The sequence below is a fragment of the Neodiprion fabricii genome, chromosome 5 (genome assembly GCF_021155785.1).
Source record: "Neodiprion fabricii isolate iyNeoFabr1 chromosome 5, iyNeoFabr1.1, whole genome shotgun sequence".
In the NCBI taxonomy this organism is placed as follows: domain Eukaryota; kingdom Metazoa; phylum Arthropoda; class Insecta; order Hymenoptera; family Diprionidae; genus Neodiprion; species Neodiprion fabricii.
In genome coordinates, this window is record NC_060243.1 from 30754278 (window position 1) to 30782244 (window position 27967).

At 35.7% G+C, this 27967-nt stretch overlaps 5 protein-coding genes across 9 annotated transcripts; 3 read left to right on the plus strand and 2 right to left on the minus strand.

The window, feature by feature from the left end:
• Positions 1–1472: 1472 nt before the first annotated feature.
• Positions 1473–3340, plus strand: LOC124182888 (tRNA (adenine(58)-N(1))-methyltransferase catalytic subunit TRMT61A). The gene is made up of 5 exons (XM_046570674.1): positions 1473–1777; positions 1876–2272; positions 2368–2640; positions 2737–2906; positions 3152–3340. Exons 2-5 carry the CDS (start codon positions 1918–1920, stop codon positions 3299–3301), a joined length of 948 nt encoding a protein of 315 aa, XP_046426630.1. The 5' UTR covers positions 1473–1777; positions 1876–1917; the 3' UTR covers positions 3302–3340.
• Positions 3341–3649: 309 nt separating this feature from the next.
• LOC124182884 (tubulin gamma-2 chain) lies at positions 3650–7216 on the minus strand. Its single transcript, XM_046570666.1, has 9 exons — positions 6672–7216; positions 6080–6282; positions 5841–5987; positions 5615–5751; positions 5325–5519; positions 4990–5101; positions 4787–4918; positions 4495–4677; positions 3650–4365 (listed from the first exon to the last, which is right to left on the minus strand). The coding sequence occupies exons 1-9, from the start codon at positions 6718–6720 to the stop codon at positions 4165–4167; spliced, it is 1359 nt and encodes a 452-aa protein (XP_046426622.1). The 5' UTR covers positions 6721–7216; the 3' UTR covers positions 3650–4164.
• A 62-nt stretch (positions 7217–7278) lies between these two features.
• On the plus strand, positions 7279–14308 carry LOC124182880 (striatin-interacting protein 1). Its single transcript, XM_046570660.1, has 12 exons — positions 7279–7621; positions 8200–8316; positions 8505–8788; positions 8931–9109; positions 9321–9634; positions 10710–10923; positions 11015–11172; positions 11751–11995; positions 12117–12344; positions 12488–12659; positions 12794–12998; positions 13082–14308. Exons 1-12 carry the CDS (start codon positions 7532–7534, stop codon positions 13345–13347), a joined length of 2472 nt encoding a protein of 823 aa, XP_046426616.1. The 5' UTR covers positions 7279–7531; the 3' UTR covers positions 13348–14308.
• A 124-nt stretch (positions 14309–14432) lies between these two features.
• LOC124182883 (glucose-6-phosphate 1-dehydrogenase) lies at positions 14433–26114 on the minus strand. Of its 3 annotated transcripts, XR_006870881.1 has the most exons (9): positions 25976–26114; positions 17440–17564; positions 16995–17359; positions 16543–16911; positions 16230–16459; positions 15890–16095; positions 15630–15790; positions 15293–15482; positions 14433–15205 (listed from the first exon to the last, which is right to left on the minus strand). XR_006870881.1 is itself a non-coding variant. In XM_046570664.1 (8 exons), exons 1-8 carry the CDS (start codon positions 25992–25994, stop codon positions 15383–15385), a joined length of 1575 nt encoding a protein of 524 aa, XP_046426620.1. In that variant the 5' UTR covers positions 25995–26114; the 3' UTR covers positions 14433–15382. The 3 variants fall into 3 exon arrangements, 2 of the variants coding, with proteins under 2 accessions (XP_046426620.1, XP_046426621.1); XM_046570664.1 differs by having other exon boundaries at positions 14433–15482; XM_046570665.1 differs by lacking the exon at positions 25976–26114 and adding an exon at positions 20299–20451 and having other exon boundaries at positions 14433–15482.
• On the plus strand, positions 25976–27966 carry LOC124182890 (coiled-coil-helix-coiled-coil-helix domain-containing protein 1). Of its 3 annotated transcripts, none has more exons than XM_046570678.1 (3): positions 25976–26110; positions 27290–27423; positions 27614–27966. In XM_046570678.1, exons 2-3 carry the CDS (start codon positions 27300–27302, stop codon positions 27844–27846), a joined length of 357 nt encoding a protein of 118 aa, XP_046426634.1. In that variant the 5' UTR covers positions 25976–26110; positions 27290–27299; the 3' UTR covers positions 27847–27966. The 3 variants fall into 3 exon arrangements, with proteins under 3 accessions (XP_046426634.1, XP_046426633.1, XP_046426632.1); XM_046570677.1 differs by lacking the exon at positions 25976–26110 and adding an exon at positions 26193–26326; XM_046570676.1 differs by lacking the exon at positions 25976–26110 and adding an exon at positions 26859–27011.
• Position 27967: the final 1 nt, after the last annotated feature.

Sequence of the window (27967 nt, forward strand, 5' to 3'; positions counted from 1 at the left end):
TACAAACGCTCTGAACTATAGACACCTTCAGAATGACTTCAACTTTTCCAGCTATCAAAGTAACTGATCGATCTCATAGATTTTAAATCATGAACTTCTAGTTTGCATTAAAATTTTTATATGAACGAGCTTGAATACTTCATAGTTCAATCTTATAGTTCTGTGGTCGTAATCAGTTGTGGCATACTTTCCACTATAAGTGAAGATCAACGGTGGCTATATGACATGACACGACTTGGTTCGATTATTCACAATCAACGACTTGGAACAAATAAACTATTGTATTTGTAAAGAATAGAAAAAATTATTAACCCGGTATTAACACGTAAGTGGTTCGAGAATTAAATTAATGATATATACTGCTGAGTTAATAATTGCAAGTGTAAATATCGGGGCTCACGAATATTCCTAGCCACGTAATCTTACCCTAAGGTGTGAAATTACCCAGGCCTCTACATCGGCCTTGGACTAATCTTGCTGCACCCTTGTAACGCTGAAGGTGTCGCATTAAAAATTCACGTGAGACGTTCCAGCAAATCCATTTCATGGCACCTTAGTTTTAAACTATAGCTTCTGTTGAACTTGGGAAAACTGTTTATTCTTCACGGTCGAAGAAAATTGATGTCAATTTCATATAGAGCTAGTTCCATTTGCCTTTCAGAATTGATGATTCCTTGTCAGTTTTTTTTACAAAAACCAATGTTCTCGTCTTGTGAATTTTTATTTCATATTTTACGCTGTTAAAGATATTCGATGTATCTTTAAGTTTATCTTCACGTATGTACGAGATGGTGGAAGTTTGACATTTATTTGAATTTCTACCAAATTATGGGGTAGTAAACACAATTTGGCATTTTATATTCAAATCGGGGCGTTGATGGTCGAAACGGTGTTTTACTCAGTGAAGGAACATAGATTGAAACATCTTGAATTAATGTTCAGGAATCTAAATTTCACAAGAAAACAAATAGCATGAGGCAAGAGGCAATCCGAATTAATGGTCTTATTGTTTCAAATCTGTAATTATGGTTTTCTTTTGATTCAATTCTGACGCAATTTGATTTTTCTCCAATCAGTCATATACAATTTCATCTTTATCCATTCCTATGAGATTCTTAAGTACATATATGCAAAAATGAAACAATCCAGCTGAATTTATTACAATTAAACATAAAAAACATCGAATGGGTAAAAATCACTGTAAAAGTTTCGCTCGACTTAGAAAACCCTTTTTGAAGTTAGGAAAACTTGGGAAATATTACATATATTTTGATGCAGATATAGCTTGTCTAGCGCTAACATGACGAGTTTGAAGTTTGATTCACTTACAAGTAAACTTCATACAGTTTATACAATGTTTTATTATTAAAGCAATTAAAAAAATGTTTTCAAAACTTTGACATTATCTTCATCAAAGGCGCTTAACTGATGATCAAGACTTACCGATGAAGTACACAACGCCACCGGTAAGAACGAATTGGGCACAGGCCAGGATCATGTCCAGTCGATAATAAAGATCGCCACAACGTTGTAATCGTAGCTTAACTCACTCTTGATCAATATAGTTTCGATACGTAAACTGTCAATAGACATCATCAGGAGTCATTTCGAAAATTCTTCATCACCGCAGATAGCCCAAGTCTCTTCAACGCGGTGACTTCATCAATATAACCTCAAAAGCGGCACGTAACCAGCACACAATTTTGCTGTCAGAATACTTCCAAGATACACGTGGTTTTGAGAATTCGCATTCCTGGGTGTATGGCGGATAAAAAGGGTAAGGCAACAGTAATCCGTTGACAAATAGTCAATGTTCATAATAATACACATTAGAGGACCAATTCTATTCCTCTCTAATCCTCGTTGCTATTGCAGGCATCTGCAGGCGCTCAAATACCTCAGCGAAGCAATCCCACGATGAGTTTCAACGGGTCTAAGGATCTCGTCGAGGAGGGTGACGTAGTGATCTTATATATTGCGCCATCCAACATGCATTCCTTGGAAGTGACTCCGAAGACATTGAATAAGAAAGGCATTTTGGTTGAAAATGTATTTCAAACTGTTTACGGAGCTCTCAAAGTTGCCTCTTTGGTTGGCGCTAAATACGGTGCCAAGGTGGACCTATCAAGGGGGTGGGCCTACGTCTTACAGCCTACTTCAGACCTCTGGACATTGACTCTGCCGCATAGGACTCAAATAATTTATACACCAGACATTAGTAACATAGTTTACCTGATGGAACTCGAACCTGGAGACACTGTGATAGAAACAGGTTCGGAAATTCAGTGTACCACACATTAATATGAATATCTTCATGATTTTTACTACATTCCAACAAATTTTCATACCCCAAATTTTGTTAAACAGGAACGGGAAGTGGTTCCTTGTCGCATGCTTTGATCAATGCAATAAAACCTCACGGTCATTTGTACACCTTTGATTTTCACGAACAACGAGTATCTGTGGCTGACATCGAGTTTAAAAAGCATGGATTAGAACGCTACGTTACTGTCGAACAGAGAGACGTTTGTCAGACAGGATTCGGAGATGCATTAGAAGGCAAAGCCAATGCTATATTTCTTGACTTACCACATCCATGGTTAACCATTGAACATGCAACGAGATGTTTTCGGAAATCAGGTAAGTTTTAACTTTGTTTGTGTTACCTAGGTAAAAATTTTACTGAAAAATGTTTATTAAGACACGTAAAAATTTAAAACACCTTTCCTTTTTCAGGTGGTAGACTCTGTTCCTTTTCGCCATGCATAGAACAGGTTCAAAGAACATGTGAAAAACTCATGTCTGCTGGATTTATAGAAATAAAAACAATCGAGTGTCTGCAACGGGAATTGACTGTACAGTACAAAACTGTACCAGTATTGAAACTAGAATGTTTAAAAAGCAAGGTATGCAGATCATGTACAAAAAACAAGTCTCAAAAAAATTAATCAATTCAATTGATTATTAGTAATCAATTTTATTTGAAATGGTAAATTAGATGTCAATATAAAAAGTAGAAAATTGATTGAAGCAGTATAAAATCGTAAATTGATTGAGAATTCTTTTCGACGTTAAAATTTTCCCGCCATGTTGAGTAGCGTACAAATATCAATGTATAACATATACCAATTACTTGTTTCTTTTGCTGCAGCATACCGATGATAACAGAAACGAAAATAATGGCAAAGAGGTGGGAGGACTGGAAAGATTAGTAACTGTTTCGCACGCGCACTCGCTGCCAGGGCACACTGGATACATTACGATTGCTACGCTGCCGCCAATCGGAAGAAGGAGTTGTTAGTTAACCAACAATAAATATTTCCTTTGATAATAACACCAACCATATTTTTTCAAATTTTTCAATACCTACTTTCTCTTCCACTCCAAAGATTTCATCAGTTAGATATTCACTGTTCAACAGCTAACAACTACGTTCATAGCAGTTTTATACACATGTATGCAAGAGTAAAATTTTATTACCAACGATACGTCGTTTTAGTATATTTTCTTCATGTACTCTATATTTTTTGACCCTATATTGTACTCAAGGGTGAAATTTTGTACGCTGAAAATTCATCATTTCAAACAATATTCAACGTTGAAACGATTTTGCAAAATTGTTAGGATTCACTTTACGATACAACATACATGATTAAAAAGCTTTTGATTTATTTGTCAAGTGCAAAGCATTGAAAGCCCCATTAGAGCTGAACTCGCATAAGCAGATAACACAAATTCTTTTCAACGAACAATGTAAACGTTTCTCTGTTAGATTGGGACCGAGAAAATCAGCAGACGCTGAGTTGCGCTACTGTGAATATTATTAAAAGTTTAATAAAAAATAGATGTATCTACACGGCGTAATGGTAAATATGGCGTGCCGCGGAGTATTTCGCTATTTATGGCATACAATTCATCAACTAAAATTGAAAACATCAACTTCACGGCAGAATTGAAAAATGTATACACAGTTTCTTCTGAAGTTAATACCTCAATCATTTCAACAGCTTTGTCAAAATCACAGCGATGTTCAAATGTGCGAATTAAAACTTTGTCCGTCAAAGCAGCTCCACCGAGGCTTTAAGCATGCGTTTCTCAGTCAGCACGTTTTGTGTGATGACAGCATAGTTTTGGTGTCTTTTAGGCAACATGATAGTCTTAAATTTATTCGCTTTTCACGGGGCTCCACGTGAGATAATCCGGCCTCGTAGCAGCCTGGTATTCCTTTACAAGGTCCTCAACCACTTGTCGCGAATGATCGAGCTCGTCCAAATTATCTTCGAACATTTTTTCCTTACGAAATTGTTCCAAAAAAGCTTCTCGTTTGCGTAGTTTATCGTACTGTTGAAGTGCGCGATCAAAAAGCTATAAATGAAAAAATTACTTCTATATTTTAGGTCTCCCTGAAAGTCGTGCGTTTCCTAAACCGAAGAGACGAAGATTTTCGATATATAGAAAAGAAAAATGGATACGAGAGGAGAATGCTATACGTACCGACGATATGTTAGTATGGTTCGCCAACATGAGTCCAGAGACTCTGTGGGTGCTCTGAATGTACGGAGACTTCCTTGAGAGCGCGACTTGGATGCTAGCTGGTCCCCAGGGTATAAATTGCGCAAGTTTTCTCTCTCTAATTCTTTGGAGAGATTTGTGAACTTGTGTAGGGTCTACTTCTCCCTGTGAAAAATGATCGAATTGATGGATCAAAAGAGATGAGCAGAATGCCAAAAAAACAAAGTAGATTCATTAAGTTACGTGTTTCAGAAATTTATTATCATCTCCTGACCTGGATGATATTTAATATGGAAATATAACAGTGTGCCGCATTCCGATCCAGAGCTGTGGACACCATCATGTTTTTGGGCTGCAATAATCGTCGCATCACGTCCAAAACCGAGGTTTTTCGAACTGAGGCTCCCTGTTTCAGGAAAAATAACGTTACTGCTTCACTGCTATACCAGAAAACTAGTTTTATAAGTATTAACATACCTCTTGATCGGTTGTGAGTGGCGTGTAGCCTGTCATCAGGAAATGTAGTCTTGGCGTTGGTATAAGAGGTGCAATTAAACCAACCAGATCATTGTTCATGTACGAGGGATACCTGATAATATCATAAGTTCATTTGAGATGAATAACAATACTCAGACACCAGAGCAGTAAACGGAAATATTTCATTCAAACAGACATCGACAAAATTTTGTCTTATATGACAATGGAAACTTGACAATTTTGCGGCAATAAAACTGAGTCAAAGAAATATTCCAGTATGTAGACAAATCTCGGAATCCGGCAACGACAAGTTGAGACGAATATTTTGAACTTGCCTCAAAGTAGTCGTGCTAACTGACATGATGGTGGACACTAGTTTGTTGATTTGCGTGAAGCTTGGATTTTGTATGTGGAGACGATCTGAGGCGATTCTGTTCAAAGCCGTGTTATCAAGAACAACAACGCAGTCTGCGCATTGTGTCAACCTCTTCAGAGTAAGCAACGAATTATACGGTTGCACGACGACATCACTGTGTCAAGACAAAGAAAGTTGATGTGAAAACATTAGAGCCTTGGTAAGTTTAACTTTGAAATTTGTAGTGAAAACCAGTTTAAAGAAAATCACCTGATCTCATCCTGATTGGGAAACACGCTGTAAGTTTCTATCAACTTTTTTGGAAACCTGTCAGCCAAGCTTTCCAGCATGAACGAACCCATACCAGAGCCAGTCCCGCCAGCAATTGAATGGCACAAAACAAATCCCTGAAATCAATCAGTCTGTGTACAATAAAGAGAAGTTCATGTGTGACGTAAGGTATTCGATATTTGCTGAAGTGTAACAGTTTTCCTGCCTCCAAGCTGTCGCTCCCATCTGCTTCTCTGTCCAAGATGTCAAATATTTCCTCCTGTAGTTTCTCACCCTGGTGGTAACCCGACGCCCAGTTATTGCCTGCTCCACCTCCGTGTTTTGATAAATATATATTCTCAGGGTTGTAGAGCTGTGAACATCGACAATGAAGTTGTTATTAATTACTGGAAAAGCAACAGATATACTGGAAAATTAATGTGAATGTATTAAAATGATACCAGCCTTAGAATAGGGCGAGTTCATGATCGTATGTATAACTCGAGGCTCCAAATCCAAAAGTACGGCACGTGGTATATAGTGTTCGTCATCCGATTGGTAAAAAAAGACATCTTTTCTGTCTGTTCCTTCTGTTGCATAATCCTCAAGAATTCCTTCAGGATTAATTCCATGCTCTGCACAAAGTCTTTTCCAAAATTCAAAACCAACTGAAAGAAAAGTTCAAACGATTTTGGATCAGTAACACATATTCCTCTCATAATAAGGTGTGGAAAGAATTATAGTTAGCAAAATAAGTGAGGGATAAGATGTTGAAGTGCAAAGCCATGGATAAATGAGCAATTTGTATGATCTTAAGAGCGATAAGCAATAGACACAAATATACTGCCAATTATGAGGACTTTGTTACAAAATTGAGCAACTGACCAAAAATAAGAATATTAAAGAAAGTATAACATGAAAATGTTGCAAAATGGGCATCAATTATGAATTGAATACTAGCCGGAAAAGCAATTTAGATTATCTACAACATAACCTCCAAAGTAGGAAAATTAGATAGTGCATTTCAGGTGTCTTTCAATACTCGAAAAATACTCACTCTGGTTGCCGCATTGGCCCAGCTGTAAGGTTATCATTTCACACGGCATTTTTACTCTTGCTTATACCGCAGCGAACAAAATAACCTGAATAAACGTTTCGACATGAGATTCACCTCAATCCTTGTTTACTACTGTTTTTTGACAGTTGACTTTTAGGACGCTGATTAAATTCAAACGCGCGCCTCTCTCCGGTAACTACAGACTCGACTGTAGCACTGTTACCAGGTTTTGACAATTTCTCATCGAGCCTCTTGCTTAACTTATGTTAGGTGTCTGCAGCGCTAACTGGTGGCCACAAGTGAAAACTATGAAATGGGTTCAATCTCTGATTCAATTCGATTGAAACGCAAAATAAATAATTGACATGCTCCAACGCCCGTGAAAAACATTATAATTAAGCTCACTTTACAATCTGGTAAAACACAAGGCTTTTGTTAATTGATCCGTGCATAATTATAGCACGTCAATTGTTTATCAACCGTTCAATCGAATTTGAATCAGAGTTTCAGCCCTTTTTAAAGTTTCGGCTTGCGGCCACCAACTCACCAACATACACACACCATGGATCATGCGATGAACCTAGATATGTAAGTTAACAATAGATGTTGGAACGAACAGCGAACAATCCTGTAGAAGGAATAAACAACGAACAATAAATTGTGATATTAACCGTCTCAAGTCTATGGTATTAACGCAGGGAAAGCGTTAAGTGAAGAAAAAGATTGTGAATTGTAACCCAAGATAGAAGATTTTTGATCACCGCGCTATCGGTTTTCTAAACATTTATGTGACATGTTGTATGTTTTAAAAACAATAAAAACTAGGGACGACAACGTACAGCTGTTTAGGAAGATAGACTATGGCGTCATTTACGTTCGACACGAATTTTAACGAAAAGGGCCCCGTAATAACGCCTCGAAAATATCGTGAACTTAAGCACCATTCCGAAGTAAGTGTTCTACTTATTAATTAATTCGTTGGAAAATAGCGGTTTGTTTCTCAGAAAATTTCACTATCACTTCTCGTGCAACCTAAACCTAACCTTGAATTCATTGTATTTATGCCAAAGGTCGTCGGCCGCAATAGAATTTCAGTGATACGCGACCGCTGATTGTCAGTCAACTAGTTAGCAAAAAATTGATTCATGAATCCCTAAATTCAGTACGATTTTCCATTACATTTCAATTAGACTGTAATCTCATTTTATTGATATTGTGACAAAATCCATGCAATCCACACACATGGTAGCTTGAAATGCACCGATTATGTTATAAGGGAAGTCCGAAATATCTCTCTTCGGATCATATGTCTATGACAAACTTCTAAATTGATATCGAACAATTTCTCATAAGTTTGAAATAGTTTTCAGACATTTCTAAACCTTTTTTGGTATATGTTGTGACCATTTAAAAGCGACATGATATTTAACAGCAATTAGCCCGGATCCTCCAAGCTTTATTATAACCAGATCTCACTGCTCAAGTTATCAGCGCAAAGTCTTCATCTTTATACTTATTATTCTTTCAGGATGACTACGAAACTCCCGACTTGGATTTCGTCTATGACGATGCTGACACCCATGCCAATGAAATTGCAGAGCTGTATAGCTATACAGAAAAACATGAGCTCATGTATAATCTTAAAGTAATATATCTTCACTTTGAACGTATAAATATCGAATTAGATTTGGAATATGAAATGATGGATGAAACTATAAATCAAATCGTGGCTCTTTTTTAAAGTAGATATATATGCAAAATACACATCTCAATTTTTGAATCAATGCAAATGTTGGTTATTATTTTGAATATTTTTTGTAACCATTGCTTCAGGCATTTGAAGAGCAGATGGAACAGTACAAACTGCAACCTTGGTGGCAAACACATCCAACCTCACAGCAGAGATCTATAATTTACAAGCTGCTGGACCAGCTTGAAGTGTCGAATAAGCAGATCAGAATGAAAGCCGCCTGTGCAATTCTCTACCTGGCTCAAGGATCCTGGGCAGAAGTACAGTCAGACAAGGAACAACAGGACTGGACGAAGACGAATGTCATGCTGCTGTACGAGGCTGGAGTCTTTCCAGCATTTGTGGAATTGCTCAACATCGAGATTGAGTCAGTTTGCTAGCTTTTTTAAACTCATAGTCTTTCCTCTGTGCGTGGTTTTTGTACCTGGTGGTAAATTTTATAATTACAATGGGATCCAGGAAGGCTCAGGTTATTACGAATATTATTATGCTTGCCTTTTCATTTCTAGAAACAGTGCAGCGGCTACGTCAGCTTCACGGAAGTTGGCTGTGAGTTTAGCGGATTCGGTTGACCTCAGAGTGATTCTATCCGTTCTCTACATCATTACCGAAGTGATGAGGGTCGAGGCTCTTGACATAGAGAACAGTCCTTACAAAAAAAATGTTGAAGCTTTTAAGGAAGAACTCAGTACGTCAAATTCTTGAATTTCTCTACTCAATTTTCAAACCAACAATCTGTTCCTTCCTCTAATATTTCTTCTGTCTTTTGTCTTGACAATCTTTCCTTACAGTTCTTATTGTCCATCATAATTAAAAATACACCATACTCTGATTGCATAAACCTTTCTTAGACTGTTATAAGTGCTACAAAAGTGTTTTTATTTTCATTCTGTATATAGTAAATCCATACGGAGAAGAATTACTGGCGGTGAAACTTCTCGGAATGGCAACACGGTTTTGTAGCGGTTCGGCGTCACATTTCCCCATGAAAAAGGTTCTTCTGCTTCTCTGGAAAGTTATCCTAGTGTCGCTTGGTGGCATTGAAACTTTAAGGGAATTGAAAGCCAATTACAGAGCGGAAGCTGGATTGGATATTCAGGAGGAAGACACGATAGAAATCGCCAAGGGAATGAGATCTTGTTCGCCACCTGCTAGCGCCGCTGATCTGCTTGAAACACAGAATCAGAAAAGAAGCGGTCGATCTTTCCGTAGAGTAAGTTTTTTCATTCTACTTACCTTTGATTATTCTTCGGTTATGTGCTGTATATTCCTTTTTCTTGAGCTGATAAGCAGATCCGTTTGGTCTTTTGGTCATGTGGACTTTGAGCGTATAAATCAGATGCAATGTGATCAGTGAGCGGACTAGGTCTTGCAAACGTGCGTTGTTGGTATTCCTGTATAAGCTACCTGTTTTACTTAATCCTTAAAGAACACATAATGTTCGAAGTGAAAACTTATAATAAGCAATCGAAAGGCTTCGTATGATTTTAGTCAATCTATATATTTGATATTCTCAACAAGTTGTTTATACGAATACAATAATCTTCGTATTAATTGGAACAAAAAAGCAATTCATAATCTTATATAAAATGTAGAAATAACAGAAACTTTGATAAACCATATAGGCTAAATAATATACGGAATCTGTATGGATTATGCATCGGAAACTTTAATTTACCATCTGCAAATATTCAATAATTTGGTTTACATCTTTTTGCTGTTTTATAACTGTCGGCTTGCCATTTCAGAGTTGTTTGTAACTAAATATTTTCAGATTAATACACAAGACTTTCGAAAAAATAGTTCATAGCGGTTTTTTTTTCATAAACTTCCATATCCGAAGTTTAACTAATAACAAACTGTAGCATGTAATAAGTCCTTGGTAGTTTAGAAAAAAAAATTGATCACAGGGTTGTACAGATATTTTTAGATAAATTTTTAGGAAAATTGTCAGTTTTTGTAACAGTAAAAGCAAAGGAAATGATTCCAGAAAAGAATTATTCCACTTCGACCTATTTTAGTTTATCACATATCGAATTTTGAACGTATTTACCCGAAAATAAGATGTTCCCGAATATAAGACGTATCCGTTTTCAAAGATGTTACATTAGAAAACAAATCCTTACACTAGTCATATACGTGCGACACAATCATAATGCTTTGCTCGTAAGCACTGCTGGGTAAAGGCAAGACAAGATAAGAATTTGCTTGTATATTCTGGGCTTGACATATTCGGCTTTCAACACTTCTCAATATAGTGAATATTTATCAACTACCTACTCTTACAGATGCTGATGAAACAGAGTTCATTAGACGAGCCAGAACTGGTGATAGACTTGGACGGCGCCAGGGGAAATTCGGGACTCACAGGTAACGAAGGTGACAGAGAAATGAACGAGTACGAAGAGCAGCAAGGGTTTGAGGATCAATTCCAGTTCTCAACTCCCCAACATAATCAGACTGAGTCAAGATCGAGCACTCCAGAATCTACAAAAGCAAAAGGTAGAATAAATCGAATGAAATAAAAATTAAGTTACATGTAAAACTACTGACTCTAATTGTTTCATTGATTTCACTTCATTTGACAAAATAGTGGGACTTCCGTGGATTCCTAAAGTAAGACAAAAGGATGTAGACACATTTCTTGCTGTTTCTAGAATGAAATTCGTCGGTTATAAATTGCAAGGAGATCGTGAAAGCTTGGCTGGCCTACCACAGCCCATTCACGAAGGTGTAAACATTCTAAAAAAGGTTCGTTAATAAATTAATTAAAATCATTTTGTCCCCTACTACACTTCAGATAGAATAAGAGTATTTTTTTCCTGGAAATCATTTGTTTAGTTAAATTTGTAAAATACACTATGTAATTTTATGTAATTACAGATCTCATTTGATAGGTTTGATTTCAAGACTACAAATATTGACAGTTGCTTAAATTTCACTTCATTGGAATATACAACGTATAAGAGCTCTTCTTTGTCTTTTATCTATGACGATTACTAGATCAGAAAGGGGGGCAAAACGGGTGATTTCACCCCTTGTAACATTACATACAATTTCTTACAGAATATAACTGAATTGTCAGATTATATAATTCGAATGTATGTCGATATATGTTGTGCTGTTATGTGATGTAGAAGTATTTAGAAATTATTTGACAATACAAGTATGTTACTATCAAAATTGTCTGCTGACATGCAACAAATATTTTTTACCAATGTTTTTCTATATTTTCAAACATAGTAATAAACTTGACTGCTCACATTTCCAAAATTCGTTTTTCTATTGTGGAAGCTAGCAGGTAATTTCGATTGTTTTCTCGTGTTTAGCACTTGTACACGTCTCTGGCTGAAATACAGATTCAAAAGGAAGAAGAAATGGCTAGAAATCCGATGAGTACACCTGAGCCGATGCCGCGTCAGACGCCGACTGAAATCTTATACCAAGCAATTCTGGCTAATCTTCCGCAGTATAAAATTGCGCTCTTAAAGATACTGCTAGCAGCTGCACCAACGAGCAAAGCCAAAACCGACACAATTAACATTGTGGCTGACGTTCTGCCGGAAGAAATGCCGTAAGATTATGAATTGAAAAAAAATAATTTTTTTTTTTTAAATGCCGTATCAAGTGTTGTAAGTTTAAAAGTAGAATCTCAAACACGCTTCTAATACTCAAAATCATCTTTGTTCCTACAGAATAACTGTACTGCAATCAATGAAGCTGGGAATTGACGTCAGTCGTCACAAAGAAATAATCGTTAAGGCCGTATCAGCGATATTGCTATTGCTGTTGAAACACTTTAAGCTAAACCATGTTTATCAGTTCGAATTTATGTCCCAGCATCTGGTATTCGCAAACTGTATACCTTTGGTTTTGAAATTTTTGAATCAGAACGTGATGACTTACATCGAAGCGGAAAACTTGTGAGTTATATTTTTTCCTCGTTGTAAAGTCACCACCTGAAACATTCGTTCAATTAATATAAGAGCCCTGTTGAGAATATTTCTTTGCGTTACTCATCGTCAATTATGCAATCAACTTTTCACGTTTTTCTTTCACTTTTCAGTATCCCAATCTTAGATTTCCCCTCCTGCGTAATTGGAGATCAGCCCGAACTTACTGCAGAAACACTTGAAATTGGGGATGGAAAGCCTTACTGCTGGCGCAACATATTTTCCTGTATCAATCTCTTGAGAATTCTAAACAAACTTACTAAATGGAAGCATAGCAGAATAATGGTGCGATTTTATAAGTTCGTTCTTTTACCAAATCTCGATAATGAGAACACGGTCGATCAGCCTCGTTTAGTCTTGTACTTTTCATTTTAATATATAGCGAAATTTCACACATTTTACGTTATAATTCGCCTTAGATGCTCGTGGTGTTTAAATCCGCGCCAATATTGAAGCGCACTTTGAAAGTGAGACACGGAATGATGCAGCTGTACGTTCTGAAGCTTTTAAAAATGCAGACTAAATACCTAGGCAGGCAATGGCGAAAATCGAATATGAAAACGATCAGTGCGATTTATGGCAAAGTCAGACATCGCCTGAACGACGATTGGGCTTATGGGAATGGTATGGAAAATTTTCAACCACTGATTGACCGAGTATCGATGGACGAAACACCGTTTTTCCATTACTCGATTAATGTTTTTTAGATCTTGAGGCAAGACCGTGGGATTTCCAGGAGGAAGAGTGCGCGTTGCGCGCTTGTGTAGATCGCTTCAATAACCGTCGTTACACAAACAACGTTAGAGACAAGGAGATGGAACCGATGGATACGTTTGTCACGTCGGTTTTAGGTTCGGATGTTGAACTCACAGAAGAATTCAAACAACACTACGAGTTGTGGTTACAGCAGGAGGTTTTCCAAGCCAGCGTTAATTGGGATGAATTGTTACAGTCCTCAAACTATGAGGTGTAAGAATTAAATTATATTCATTAAAAACAATTACTTATTGATATAAATCTTGGCATTCGTGCAAATAAATCGTAGGTCATAGGTCGTCATTGAAATTCACGTAATCCTGTGTATGGCTAGTCTGGGGTCAAAGAATCCCTGTAACAAGTCTTTTGTTTTTCAGTTGTAAATATTACATAATAATCAATACCTAGTATTATTTACATCCATGTATGTATAATGTATATTTAAGTTCAACAGTCGACCCGAAACTTATAATCCGACCGACCCTGTATCATAACCGACTTTGTGACTTTTTCTGTTATTCCAGTTTTTCTGAATTGTTATTATTATTATTAATCTTTATAATCATATCAACTGATTCAACTATCGCGACCGTCTCCTAACGATTCATGTTTATTGTTCCTCCTTTCTCAGCTTTTAAATGTACTCAGATGACAAAATTTCACGACAAAATTATTTTCTGGTTTTCTAAAAGTATCTTGAAAGTCGTAGTTACCGACACGTTAATGTTGATTGCAAAAAAAAAGTAATATTGTTATTATTTGTTTCTTCTGTATTAGCTTTATCTTTTAATTATCCAATTTACCACTGCTCCGGTGTTAAAACCAGAAATTCGTCTATCGATCTTTCATATTTTTCAGTAGTGCATAATTACATATATCTAAACGCATCAAATTCATTGGGCAGTTTTCTTTTTGACTAAATGATATTGTTTGACATGATTTACACCTGAAAATTTCTTTTTCTTTTTTCTGTACAAGTATTTAATTTATGTACACAATAAGTAAAACGAACTAAACTCCGTATTCCGTATAATTAATTCGAATTATTCGTCATCTGCGAGTAGGCGTGCACACGGGACGTGCATGTATATTATACCTATATATTTGTAACTTGATAAATTTTACAATAAATCGTGGAAACATATTAATTGAATAAAATAAAGCAAACTTACAGTAAATTTATGGTATTTTTTTCTTGTGCCGTATTACGCGTACAACATTTGGCAGACGATAAAATTAATATTTCTCACGTACTTATAAGTAAGTATCTGCTGTTAGATCGCAAGGGGGTAATATTTATCATTTATAATACATAAATCGCTAGATTTATTTTCAATCTTTGAACTTTCAGGATTTTAATTTATTTAACATATAGTAATAGTCTCGTCTCATTGCAATTGGTCCACACAAGTCTCACATAGACGATGATAGTTAAATAAAAACAACCGAAATTTGTGTACCTTATTTAGTATAAACATTCTGTGCTCAGAGTAAATGTTAAGATTATGGGTGACGGAATGTAACTTAGATTGTTCCTTTGGAGTTTGTAATAATCTTACGTACTTAGTGAGTATTAAGTTTGCCAGTATTCATCATTTTGCTTAATTTTTCCGTTGCATATTTTTCTCTACTTTACTCAACAATTTTATTGCGCATCAAAGATGATCAAGTTATTGCATTCTTTTCGAAAGTTTTTTTTTCGTTTTTACAATAATGATTAACAATAACATAGCCTAATAATTATGAAATATTTAAATATGTATAAAAAATATTGTACATTATTTTTTGTCGTGGTAGGATGCATGATTTCAACTATAATGTTGATTAATTTTATTTTTTATGGCTCGTTTATGTTGAATAGATCCTTATGTAACGCTTGAAAAAAAAACGATCTATGGAATGATTTGTTTATACCGGGAAGAAATGTGCATAAAATAAAGAAATGAAAAATTCGTTGTATTTTAAGTAAACATGATTACAAGAACACCATTTTGAGCAAGCTAGGAAATAGTTTCCAGGAATGATTTTAGAATTGTATAAACGTCAATTTTGGGACGAAGGAATATAAATATTAAAAAAAAAATTGGATGAAAAATAATCCGGGTCAAGTCTAGTTGTAATTTATCGGATCTATAATTGTTTTTTGCTTGATTCGAGATTTATTTCGTTGATTGTTAAAATTTTTACGGCGCGCCGACAACATTTCCTTTACTAATAAAATATTACGATTTGTGATAAAACTGGCGATTTAATTACTGATGATCAGGTTTCACCCACTTATAGGAACCATAGTACTTGAAATTGTTTTCCTTCGCTTTTTCGTTAGCTTCCTTGGGTCCTCGTGATCCGTATCTAAAAAATTGTAGAAAATTTATATCAATACATAAAATTTTTAAATTATAACTATCCATTGTTAATATTAAATCAAGTTTCAGGGCGATCAAGTTGGGAAAACTTCTTTCCTCGTCTTGTTCTGTGATCTATAAGCATTCTACATACTCGTAAGGTATCGGCTGGATGTTTTCCTTTTCAATCCGATGAAGTAACGGCGTGAAAATTCTCCAAGCTTCGGCGAGTTCATCACTCCTTACAAAGTGCATTTGCGAACCGCAGAATACGTCTAAAATTAGTCTTTCGTATGCATCGGGCAGCTTGAGCTCCTAAAATCAGAATCGCGAGGATTAATAAATATCGTTGAAGTTTTTCTCATGTCAATCCAGTTTCCAAGTAGAAACTAGTAATGGGAAATGTTTATGCACCTTGTATCTACTGCCGTAGGTCAAATCCAACTCAGTTTCCTCCATGTCAAATGTTATGCCCGGAGATTTGGTCATCATTTTAATATAAATTGCTTCTCCAGGCTGCAACCTTATCACCAATTCATTTCTCTTTGGCTTACCATCGAATATATCTCCAGGCACATCTCTGTACTGAATTCGAACCTCTGCTTTGCGCTCATTCAATGCTGAGATAAAAAATTCTGTCAGTTATCACACAGTGTCGATCTCCTTGAAGGCGATATTATTACTTCTGACGGTCAAATTCATTTCTTCAATTCGAGTACGATGACTGCTTATCAAGAATTCGAGAGGTTCCTACCTTTTCCACACCTCAGGATGAACGGCACGTTGTCCCATCTTTCGTTGTTAATTTTTACAACCGCCATGGCATAGGTTGGGGTGTTTGAACCAGCGGGAACGGTAGGATCGTCCAGGTATCCCATTCTGGCATCGGGAACGTCGGAGTTGGGATTGCCAACATACTGACCGAGCACAACGTTGTCCAATTCGAGGGGACTTATGCATCGCAATACCTTGACTTTCTCGTCTCTGATCATGTGAAATGGAAAAAAATAATCATGAAAAATTCCACTACACAAAGTAATCAAAATTGATGAATAAAACATGCTAACCTAATGTCATCCGGATGGCAAGAAGCGGGTTTCTCCATCGCCACCAGGGATAGTATCTGAAGAAGGTGATTTTGCATGACGTCTCTTATGATGCCGAACTCGTCGAAGTACCCTCCTCTTCCCTGAGTCCCAAACGGCTCTTTGAAAGAAATCTGAACCGAAGCTACGCTGTCCCTGTTCCAAGTTGGGCTGAATATCCTGTTCCCAAACCTCAGTGTCATCAAATTCTGCACCATTTCTTTACCCAGGTAGTGATCTATCCGGTACATTTGTTCCTCCTTGAAGAGCGACGCAAGGTGGTTAGAAAGTTGCTCAGACGAGGCGGCGTCACGTCCAAACGGTTTTTCTATAATTATCCTTGTCCAGCCTCTGGGAAATAACGATGAAAATCATTTTATTTTTGAACATAATTCTCATGAAAATATTAATAGTGTTAATTCCACTTTACTCACTTTCCGGCCATGCAGGTACTCCTGATGTGTGATGTGGATTCTTCGAAAACAGAGGGAGGCAGAGCCAGATAAAAAAGTCTGTGAGCAGCGGCAGGTTTTTCAAATTTCTCGAGTTCCTGATTAAGCAGTTCGAAGTCTCGTCTCACGTCGTATTTTCCAGAAACGTAATGATTCAAAGACCAAAATTCCTCATACTTTCCAGCTTCCTCAGGCTTGACATTCATATACTTGTGGCAGTTTTCCCTAATGCTTTTCACTGTCAATTTACTGCGCGAGTATCCAAAGAATGTCGTCGTTTTTGGCAACAGGTTGTCCCTGAACAGCCACCACAAAGTTGGATAGATCTTCTTCTTCGCCAAGTCACCCTAAATTTTTAATGATTTACAATAATTTAAATAATTTCTATCGTATTTCAAGAATAATAATATAGATTACGTAAACTCACAGATGCTCCAAGTATTACAAAAATATGAGGTATCGAGCCGTCAAAGTGTGTTCCTTCCAGGTGATCCATCGTAGCGGATTTCAAAGACTGCCTGATGAAAGCTAGACTTTGCTCAGTCGTTGTTTCTGCAACAGAAGACAGAAAATCGGTAACGATTATTTACCTGAACATTTATTCAAGGTTTGAAACTGCTCGGTAACATTCTTCACTATAATAAAAAAGTAAAACTTTCATGTTTCTTAGCCAACTTACACTAGGGATGATATTTAAAATGCATTGCAAAACATTTTTATGCTTCAAATTTTTTCATGTAAAAGAAGATAAAATCTAATGTTATATTGTTGTTTATAATGTATAAGGTAAAAGAAAATCATGGTTGTTTTTAAATAATGGCTTCCACGTATCGTCGATTATGTAATAAGCAGAAAAAAACGAAATGTTTCTCTATCAGGTAAGTATGAACTACCATATAACAAAGCCTGAAATCATTATCAGGCACAGTTTGTTTTATCGGAAATCAATTACTTGAGTACACAATATTTACAAGAGATGCCAAGGGATAATTATTTAATGTTGTGTATTTTAAATAAGCTGGAAATGAGTTTCGTCAATATCACGATTTTTGTTGCAAAACTATTAGCAGGACTTCAAGGGCGTACAATTACAATAGTAATACCAAAATATGACCATTAGCTGTTTACTTTAGACCATTAAACCTTCAATCTTACGCAAATTAATCATGTAAAATAACAACGGTAATAACATAGAAGTACATAACTATAAAATGTTTGATCAAGGGAACACAGAGTTTGTTAAAAATTCACATCCGCCGAAATATAAAACGTCTATAGATAAAATGAATAATAAGGTCTGTGATAAAGACTTAATGACTCTCTTGAAACATCAATCATAAATCCAATCGTCAACTGCCTTCAAGCATTGCAGAGTTTTTAGTTTGCAATCAGTAATTTCACTGGCGTTTTTTTTTTTTTTTTTTTTTACAGAATGAGTAATCATTCTTTTTTTGTCCCAATGCAATTATTGGCAAGATTTGCGATTTGTAAAAGTAACAATGACAAAATTAACTCTGAGAGAAAATTTGTTCGACGCTTTTTAGATGGGAATTCGAATGTTTGAATTATAAAAGAAAAATTCGATCCACGATCAATTCAACATCAATATTTATTATTCGACAATATGCTGATATAATAATAGATAGATGAAGTTTTACTTATCGTTAGACAAAGAGAAATCAATCGTACGATTCCGAATCTTGTGACAGCACTTTATTATGAAATAAAAGGTAGCTGTTTTTATTTATTATTAAGAATACAAACAAATATCATAGTCATAGACGATTAAGAATTCATCGAGAAAATTTTCGGTGACGTCTTAAGACGACTTGAGTTATGTGTGTATAGGATATATATAGGAATTGCTTTATTAACTACAATGAATATTGCATGGGAAGCGATAGTCTGTTTTCTAATTTGCATTCGTCACTTACGCAATACGCATATAAATATTATACTTATTCGAGAATACGATTAGACAGCCTCATTTCGCGATATTCGAAATTCAAAATACGAATTCCACACACGTAACCTGCGTCCAAAACTCAAGTATATGTACATACAATGTAAAACAAAACACGCGTGCCTATTATAATTATGTACGGTGTAAAAAAAATCACGCTATGAAAGAAAACAAACCTCGAATTTTACAGAACTCTACAATTGTATGTACCTATATCTATAAAGTGTTAACTTTTGCCTCGTTTAATTGAAACAAAGTATACCGAATATGATCTTAAATCTAAACAAAGATCGATCGTCTTTTTTTTTTTAATCCTAACCTCTGATCGCATTTTAAATTTATTTGAATCGAAGAATAAGAATTATATGAAAGAAACAAATCGAGATGCCAAAAGAAAACTAAAAAAAGCATATCAAGCGTAGAAATTATTTTCGAACCACAACAAATATTTAGCCGACGTGTATCGGGCATTCCACCCAAATCACTAAACGGTTGACTGCGATAATTTTTAATTTCATCATCAATTTTTCCTACGTTATTACGACCTTTGGAAAGCTTCCAGACAAATTTTCAAATTTTTTGTAATCACTCGTCTTTACCCTATGATATTTTAACTCCATCTCAAAAATACCCAAATTCATGTTTGTGAAGCAAGAAAAAAAAAACGTGAAAGGCAACCGCTCGGGAAAAAAAATTCTCATTCTTTTTTTTTCTACTGCACTTTTTAATTTCGTAACTCTGTTCGGTATGCGACTTTAAACGTGGATGTTAAAAAAATCAAGTCAACATTAAGCCTGTATTATTTGGAGCATTCCATGACATCGCGATCAAGATTCTACATCGATGTCTCAGATTGGCTTTGTAATTTTTTGTACGAAAGTACGTAACGAAAAACGCTATCACAATTTTTTTCCGAATTTTTCGACTCAGCAACACTGAAGTATGAATTAAAAACTTGAAAAAAAATAACCCCCACTTTCTTAAAACTGAAAAAAATTCCTAAAAATCCTATTAAAAGTAAAAAATAATTTGACACCCATTAGAGATGGAGATTTCATAACTTCAAAAGATAAATAAGAAAAATTGAAAAAAAAAAAAAAAATTAAAAATTATCATTATTGGATTGCAATTTTGACATAACAATGAACACAAAAGCCAAATATATAGGTGTAATGTTGACTCGATTTTTTCTAACATTCACGTTTAAAATCGCGCGCCGACAAGAGTTACGAAATTGAAAAGTGCAATAGAAAAGAAGAAAGAGAATTTTTTTAAACCGAGTGATTGCTTTTGATTTCTTAAGATAACTTCCTTGATGCTCACAATCAGCTCAGACGACACTCAGGTTTAAAATCGTGCGCGTTTGCCGGTAGCATCGAGGCGACTGAATTCGTACGCGCCAATTGTGCCCGGCGGTCGAATCAAAACCAATTTTTGCAAACTCATCCGGACGCTTCCGCATTAGACGATAATGAGATGAAGGATTATAAAATCGGCAAAAGACCGGGTTGTCCGACAGTCTGCAATCTCGCGATTGGTCGTTACCAAGTAATCGTAAACTAGCGTTTCTATTTGCGCATGCGCAACTGTGAATTGCTGTAACGAGTAGGAAACTCGCGATATTATTGTTATTCCAAAATTGTAAATGATGCATCAAATGGTATGGAAAAAAACATACGATGTAAAGGCGAACTTTGGACGAGAATATTGTAAGCCGTTTACGTATGATTAAGGTATATAAATATAATTATAATTGGAGGCTATATGTTCCGCAGACTTCTTTTCAAGTAGATGGTTTTCAGTGATTGTTTCTTTTCCATTCTTGCAACGAAATTCTTGTTACAATCTTTCTCCAATCGTTAAGATCTTGAATTTTATCATCGAGCAAAGCTGCGATACGTCAAATTTTGCACAGTGCAGTTATCGATGATAAGATTTACGATACTTCGATTTAAACTTAGGACAGAGCGTAATATTATGATTAATTGTTAGTGGTGAGAGGAACCTATTTGTGGTAATTGTGACATAATTTCAAAGTTATAAGAAATTTGAAAGACGGTTCGTGTCTTCAGCGATTACGTAATATCTCTCTACGTATGCCTACATTGTTTGATCATAAAAATTAACTGCTTGCTACATCAGCGAATCTCATTTCCACTATATGAAATTATTTTACAACGCTTCGTTGAACCGATTTACAAGGTATCAGCTATCTTTCAAAAATCGTTAAAGCGGGAATAGATTTATATATAAAAAATCAAGTACGGGCTTAGCCGAGCTTGACTTACAAAGGATTTGAACGACGCGATACTTTCTCGAATATACGTATTAGAGATTTAGAGAGAAGTTAGCAACGTTGTCGTAACAAAAGATTGGGAAAAGTTTACTAGTTTTTTTTCAATTTTATAATGACTCAACGAACTAAGATTTCAAAACATGAATACCTCTTGCTTTCTTACGGTTAACTAAATTTCAGAAAATTTTTAAGTTGCGAAATAATGGTTTTTTCCTCAACACAAATTGTTCCAACAACGTTACTATCTTCAACATGATGATTTCCTTCTATTTTACCTAATCGCAGAAGATCATCAGGACTGTTAAAATGAGCGTGGACTGATCCGTTCGATTTGCATTGATCAAGGTACGATTATTTCAATTTTCCATATTTTCGTAAAGAGAAAATTTTCAATCTACGTCTTGCAAATAATTTATCAAAAAGTTTGAACTGAACATTAAATGACTGTAACCACATAACTTAAAATCAAATTTTTCACGTACATGTATATAAATTAATTTAGTACCGCGTCGAAAGCGAAAATTAATTTTACCTACATGTCACCGTTAATTAACCCTGACAAAATAAAACAATAATTTACAAAAAAAAAAGAAAAAAAAACGAATTGTTACAGTTGACTGTGATAACGGCGATTAATTAATCATATGTTTATTCAACTTTCGAGTATACGATTAGTGAGTGATTGTGTTGCACTCGCGTGTTTATATGATTAGAAAAATTGAAATAAAAAATGTACAGCCGATTATCTGTACGGTATACGAAAGCGTGAAACACGTGATAAGATATAGATTCACGATGTATGTACAGTATAGGCGTAGAGTTACATTACACACGTATAATATGATACGTTAATGTATATTGTAGACGAAACTAATCCGTAATTTCAAACTTGTGTAAAAATTTACATACACAATTAACATTTCGCAGTGTAGGTCAATAAATACATTGACATCTATAATCGTAACATTAACCTCAAGTTCACTGTCATCATCATCGCGTGAATCACACGTGATCTTATACTGCTAACCCCTGTAAGCTCAAAGAACTATAACAGATTTTATTTTTCAGAACACGCAAAGCTAAGAGAGAGAGAAAAAAAATAAGAGAATAGAAATTGCGTGGGAAATAGTATGTTGTGTAACAAGGAGGTAAACTCGGCCTCTTCGAGCTCAACGTAAATTTGTAATGCGAGTCGCAAGTGAGCCTAAGACGAATATTGCGAATAAGCGAGGCGAAAAGAGCGTTGCCTCCTTGTTGCACACGATTCTTTATATAACACGTGTATGTTACGCGTTCTTACGCGAAGCACGAAATTAAGGTTAGGGTCGCGTAAGGTCAGATTAGTTCGCGGCTGCGCATGCGCGAAGTACAGAAAAGAACACTTTAACTCCTAGGACATAAAAGTAGTCTTTTTAGTACTTTGCGCATGCGCATTCGCAGACTGCGTCATAGAAACGGGTACTTTGAGTACGGAAAACACGCATGAAAAAACGCGTAGAACATGCTCGCGTTGTATAAAATCTGTTATAATCGGACTTGAAGATTTTTTCAGCCAATCCAATTATGTTCTCTTTTATACGTTAATAAAAACTACCGGATTTACTCATTTTGCTATTATAATTATAATTTGCCATTTACGATACGTAAGCTTGACCTCTAGCCGATGGCGATATGATATTGCGCATGCATTTCAAACGCGATGAAAGATCATGCAGGATATATTACAGAAAATAGAAATGTTCGTCGTGTACCGCTTAATTTAAAGTGCACAGAACCTTTTGCATAAACAGATAAACCGTAAATCATTCCGGAATTTCCAACCACCAGATTTTAAAATCATTCGAGAAAATGACATGAACCGATTATTCTAATCACCAGATTTACACAAGTTTTAGTAAAAAAATGGTTTTTTTCATCAACCAAGTAGATAAGATAGAAGAGTTTTGGCACATAGTTTTAGTATCACTTTGTAATCACTTTTTTTGAAGATAATATATTTTTTTTTTATATAAAGAGATTTAGAGAGCTTGAGGAGAGGAGGAGGAGAGGATGATGCGGGCTCTCTCTCTCTCTCTCTCTCTTGCATAAACGAGAGTAAAAAAATTAGATGTTTAAAAAAAAAGTGATAAAAACTGTGTTCCAAAACTCCAGGCTATGATATAACAGGATTTAGAGTTGGGATGACTGAATTAATGAATCATTAAAACTGAATGATTACTTCTCATCGTGTCAAAGGTGACGCTGGAACGATCCAACCGACGAACCGTGATGAACCAATTTTCAGCGATAAAACGAGAGAGAGATTACAGACTTCGAGGCGCTGGATGCAGTCACGCGATTTTTAAACTTATCTTTTTGCCGTTATTGTTGTTCCTCCGAACTCGGAAATTGGCCAATTACATGCCATAACGCGTTACATCCGCTCCAAATTATGCACTCAACATATAATTATCGGAAAAAAATTTCTGCAACACAGAGTAAAATTGCTCTTTAAGAACAATCACGGATTTTTGATATCTTTGTTTTTTTTCTTGTTTTCGTTTGTTTTCATAAACGTTCATGTTTCTTATACTCGGAATATAATCTGAAATGAAAATAATCACCTGATGTTAGAAAGTAATCTTTACACGCTTGTTTGATAACGTGCAGAAATATTAACGATTGCCAAAAAAAAAAAAAATTGAGCCTCGCTAAATTATTCATTGAGGAAACCAAAATTCCATAGTAGTTATTAGAGCTGTGCGATGAATCGATTAATGATCGGTACCTTTGATTAATTGACGATTTCGATTTAATCGTTTTTTCCATTAATCAATGAATCGGACAAACGATCATGCGAAAAAAACGATTAACCGCACAACACTCTAGTATTTATAGAATAATTATCAAATTCAAAGGATAAAAACATCATTGAGAAAAAGTCTAAATATTTTTCGGGACGTAGATTACATTTTATTTTATAAGTATTCATAAGCTTGGAATAATTTCACGACTTGCAGAAGAATTTGGTTAATTTTTATTGAATTATAGTCTCATTCATGGTCAGTCCGAAGCAGAAATATTTTAAAAGCTTGACGCCCGATCGATTGCAAGAGACACACATTAATAAATAAATCGATAGGTAGATAAAGAAGCATAAATCCGGTTTGACGTATATTGCAAATAAGTATATATATATATACGTATGGCATGAATATTGAATCATAACTCTCGTGTTCTGCAGCCCATGGCACAAAACGAATGCTGCCGCGAGTTCTCAAGGTTCGTTAAGATTTGGGCATTACACTCAAACGGTTTTCGCCGTTCGAAGTTCGAATGTAACGTTTTGGGTGTGCTGCAATACGTGTATGCAAATATAATTGTGAAGTACGTATCTACGTAGATACGTAAGTTGAGCGTTACGAAAATCATTAATTAATTACACAGGTAAAAGAAGGCTTTTTTCATATCCACACAGGCACATCTACACGAGCAGACAACCCATGCTTTTTATGCAATATGTATAACATCCGTTCATTTAGGTACACATATTACATGGCTGACGTCATCGTACCGATTATACGAAGCATATGGATGCCGTACAATAAGGGGCTTAAGGGTCTCGATTTGTCAAACGGTTGCGAGCTCAGAAGTAATTTGAAATCAGCAACTCACGACGGTCCTTACAATTTGTATTAGACCAATCAGCGACGTCCTTGTCAAACTGGCGCGGCTTTACGTATCGATATTTTGTCGCTCTTTAGCATAATCTGTACGATACGAAACGTGGTACCAAGCAGGTTTTCTAATCTTGTAAAACACTAATCGTTAATTGGTAAATAATTTGTTTTCTCAATTAAACGTTGCTATCGGATTACAAGTATTACGTGTCGCATATAAGAGTCCAATTTTAACGTATACGTCCAACGCATAAATCTAATAAACTAATAGTATCATGATTGGATGAAAATTTCTTCCATCATCACGAAAATCACTAGTCACACTGATTATTCATCACTAGTGATAGTACAAATGTTCGAAACAGTTTACCAGCTATTATTTGACTCCTGATACGTAAAATTTTAAACCCTGGAATACATGGCGTACACAGAATGCTAAAATAATGTAAAGTAAGGGGGAGGAAGGGCTAACTAAAAGCTTCAACTAAAGGGACATCAAATCCTATTTATCATCGCGTCATGTATCAGGTGCTTCTTTATTCGTCAATAAATTTGTTTCGGTTTTCCGCTGCTGACTGGCGAATAACTCGCAAGTCACGCAGCTCCAAACATAAGAGATAATAATGATAGCGCGCTGAATCGAGAATATAAGGTAGACCCGTTATATTGTCAAGGTTATAAGCGCGTCGCGCGATACTCGTTCGATATTTAAAAATTATAAGTCTATTTTTCATATTTTCTTCAATTTCCCGCCATCGCTGCATCGTTCAGCCAATCGGAATCGTTCCTCAAGCAATTAGCGAGTCCAATTGCAGTCCGAAAATGTGACAACCGAAAGAATCGTCTATGACGAAGGCGGCGAATCATTGAAATACAACGCCATCCCCACTCTTGACTAATGATAAATCAACCAACGACGCGTGGTGACGATTGTATTGAATTATACGTTGTACTTTTAAATTCAAACGATTCAGAAACCGGATGTTAAAAAGAAAACGACGTACGTTTTTCATATTTTCGTAATTAATATATTACAGTCACTCACCTCTCGTTGAGTTCGCCATTTTACAGTGATCTACGCCTGTTCAATTTCCTTTCACGTCGGTTATTCTTTTCTTCACTCAACAGCTATAATACACGGCGAGACTTTTCTGCTTTCGACTGACAGCCAGTTGTAGTTGTAAGTCGATATAATCTCTTCCGATACCCCAACACGCTCGCTCGCAGCCCGCGATTGACTGACTCGAATTGATACGAGTCGAGAATATTATATACCAATACGAAGTTAAGTAATCTGTAGTTGCTGTTCAGGTCGTGCTTATGTCACTCTGCGTATCGCGTATAAGCGACAGTTTCCCCAGATATATGCGATCACTTCAGGAAAGTGTGGCGATTGGTACGTATGCACGTATTAACATATACGTGAAGGTGTAATGTGTATGGGAGGCTGGCCTCGCGACACTTCTATCCTTGTCCTTGAGGGCCTTGACCGGCATCGCCGTTCCTTTTGACCGTCAAATTTGCACGCAAAATTCGGTCAATTGTTATCCTGGCATTGCTATATGAATTCAAAGGATATCGATCGCAGTTTCTACGGAGCGGGAAATTAGAAAGCGATTTTGTATCACTTTGAAAATATTCTTTCCATACGCGATAGGTGAATAGATCTGTAATTATCAATGAATTCCAAGTAAACGTCGAGTCATTTGTCTCAAGCTAATGCCGTGGCTAATTTTTAGTCAAGAACACGTGGGCGCGGTCTTTTACTTTCTGCAGTGCTGTGAAGAACACTGATATCTATATATTCTATTCTTTTTATATATATATTTTATTCGACCGCTGATATATATATATGTATATATATATATATATATATATATATATATATATATTTCATTATATATATAAAAATATATACCCCGCATAGTAAAGAAGAACTATGATCGAAAACACATAAATTGTACATACAGCGCACTCTGTCATCATTTTATAAAACTAGTAATTCGTGGTTTTCACTCCAGCAAAAGACGAAAATTTTGATTTCGGAACGAGTTTGAGGTTATATTCGATCTAATTTGAAGGTAACTCGTGTATTCGCTCGGATATTCGCATGAAAACATATCAACGGTTTGATCGACATTCAGTTGACCGCACATTTTCTTCCATCTGACAATATTTAATTAAAATTTACTACGACGAAGAGAATTGATTTCACTATAACATAACCTTATTTGTAATACATTTATCGCGAAACGTTCGAAATTTAAGTCAATGTCAATTTTTCAAAATTACATTAGTCATTAGACGGTATTGTGTTTTTCACACTATAAACTAGATTTAATTTCTTGTGTCAAATCAGGTTTGACGAGATGAAGATCACATCCCTGCTGAGAGGAGCTCGGACACCGCAAAATCCACTAAAGGTACCTTTTCAACCGATTCTCCCAATACATTTGAGAGACAAGGTATCCGGAAAAGGAGAGAAAACAGCAGGTTAGCAATTTTTCATAAATATTAGAATGTTTTTCGTACATCTGAATATAATTGTTTACTTTTGAATCACAGTTTCGATTTTCTTTATTGTACGCAATCTCTTTTAACAACGAATTTGAATAGCAAAAATTTACGAAGTTAAAACACACTTCATAATCAGTTATGAAAATGATATCATTTTTTTTTACAGATGTTTCGTGTCTGCAGGAAATGGCCTTACTTTTTAGCTGTTTAGCAGAAAATGAATTCAAGGAGTCATTTTGTCCGAAAGAAGTAGAGAGTTTCCAGTCGTGCTACAAAACAAATTTGGCAAAAAGATTCCAAAAGAAACAGGAAGAAGCGCAAGGTGGCATTGGAAGAAATGTCGGATCCATATCATCAGCTACAGTTAATCGTCTTCTGCGACGATTCCCGTCTCTTTAAATATGCCTATAGACAATAAAACGAACGGGTAGTAACCATATTGTAAAGAATCTTAAGAGAGAGAAAAGAAAATCACTGTTAAATTTTTATCCAATAAATGATATTTCTCATGCCCAAGATG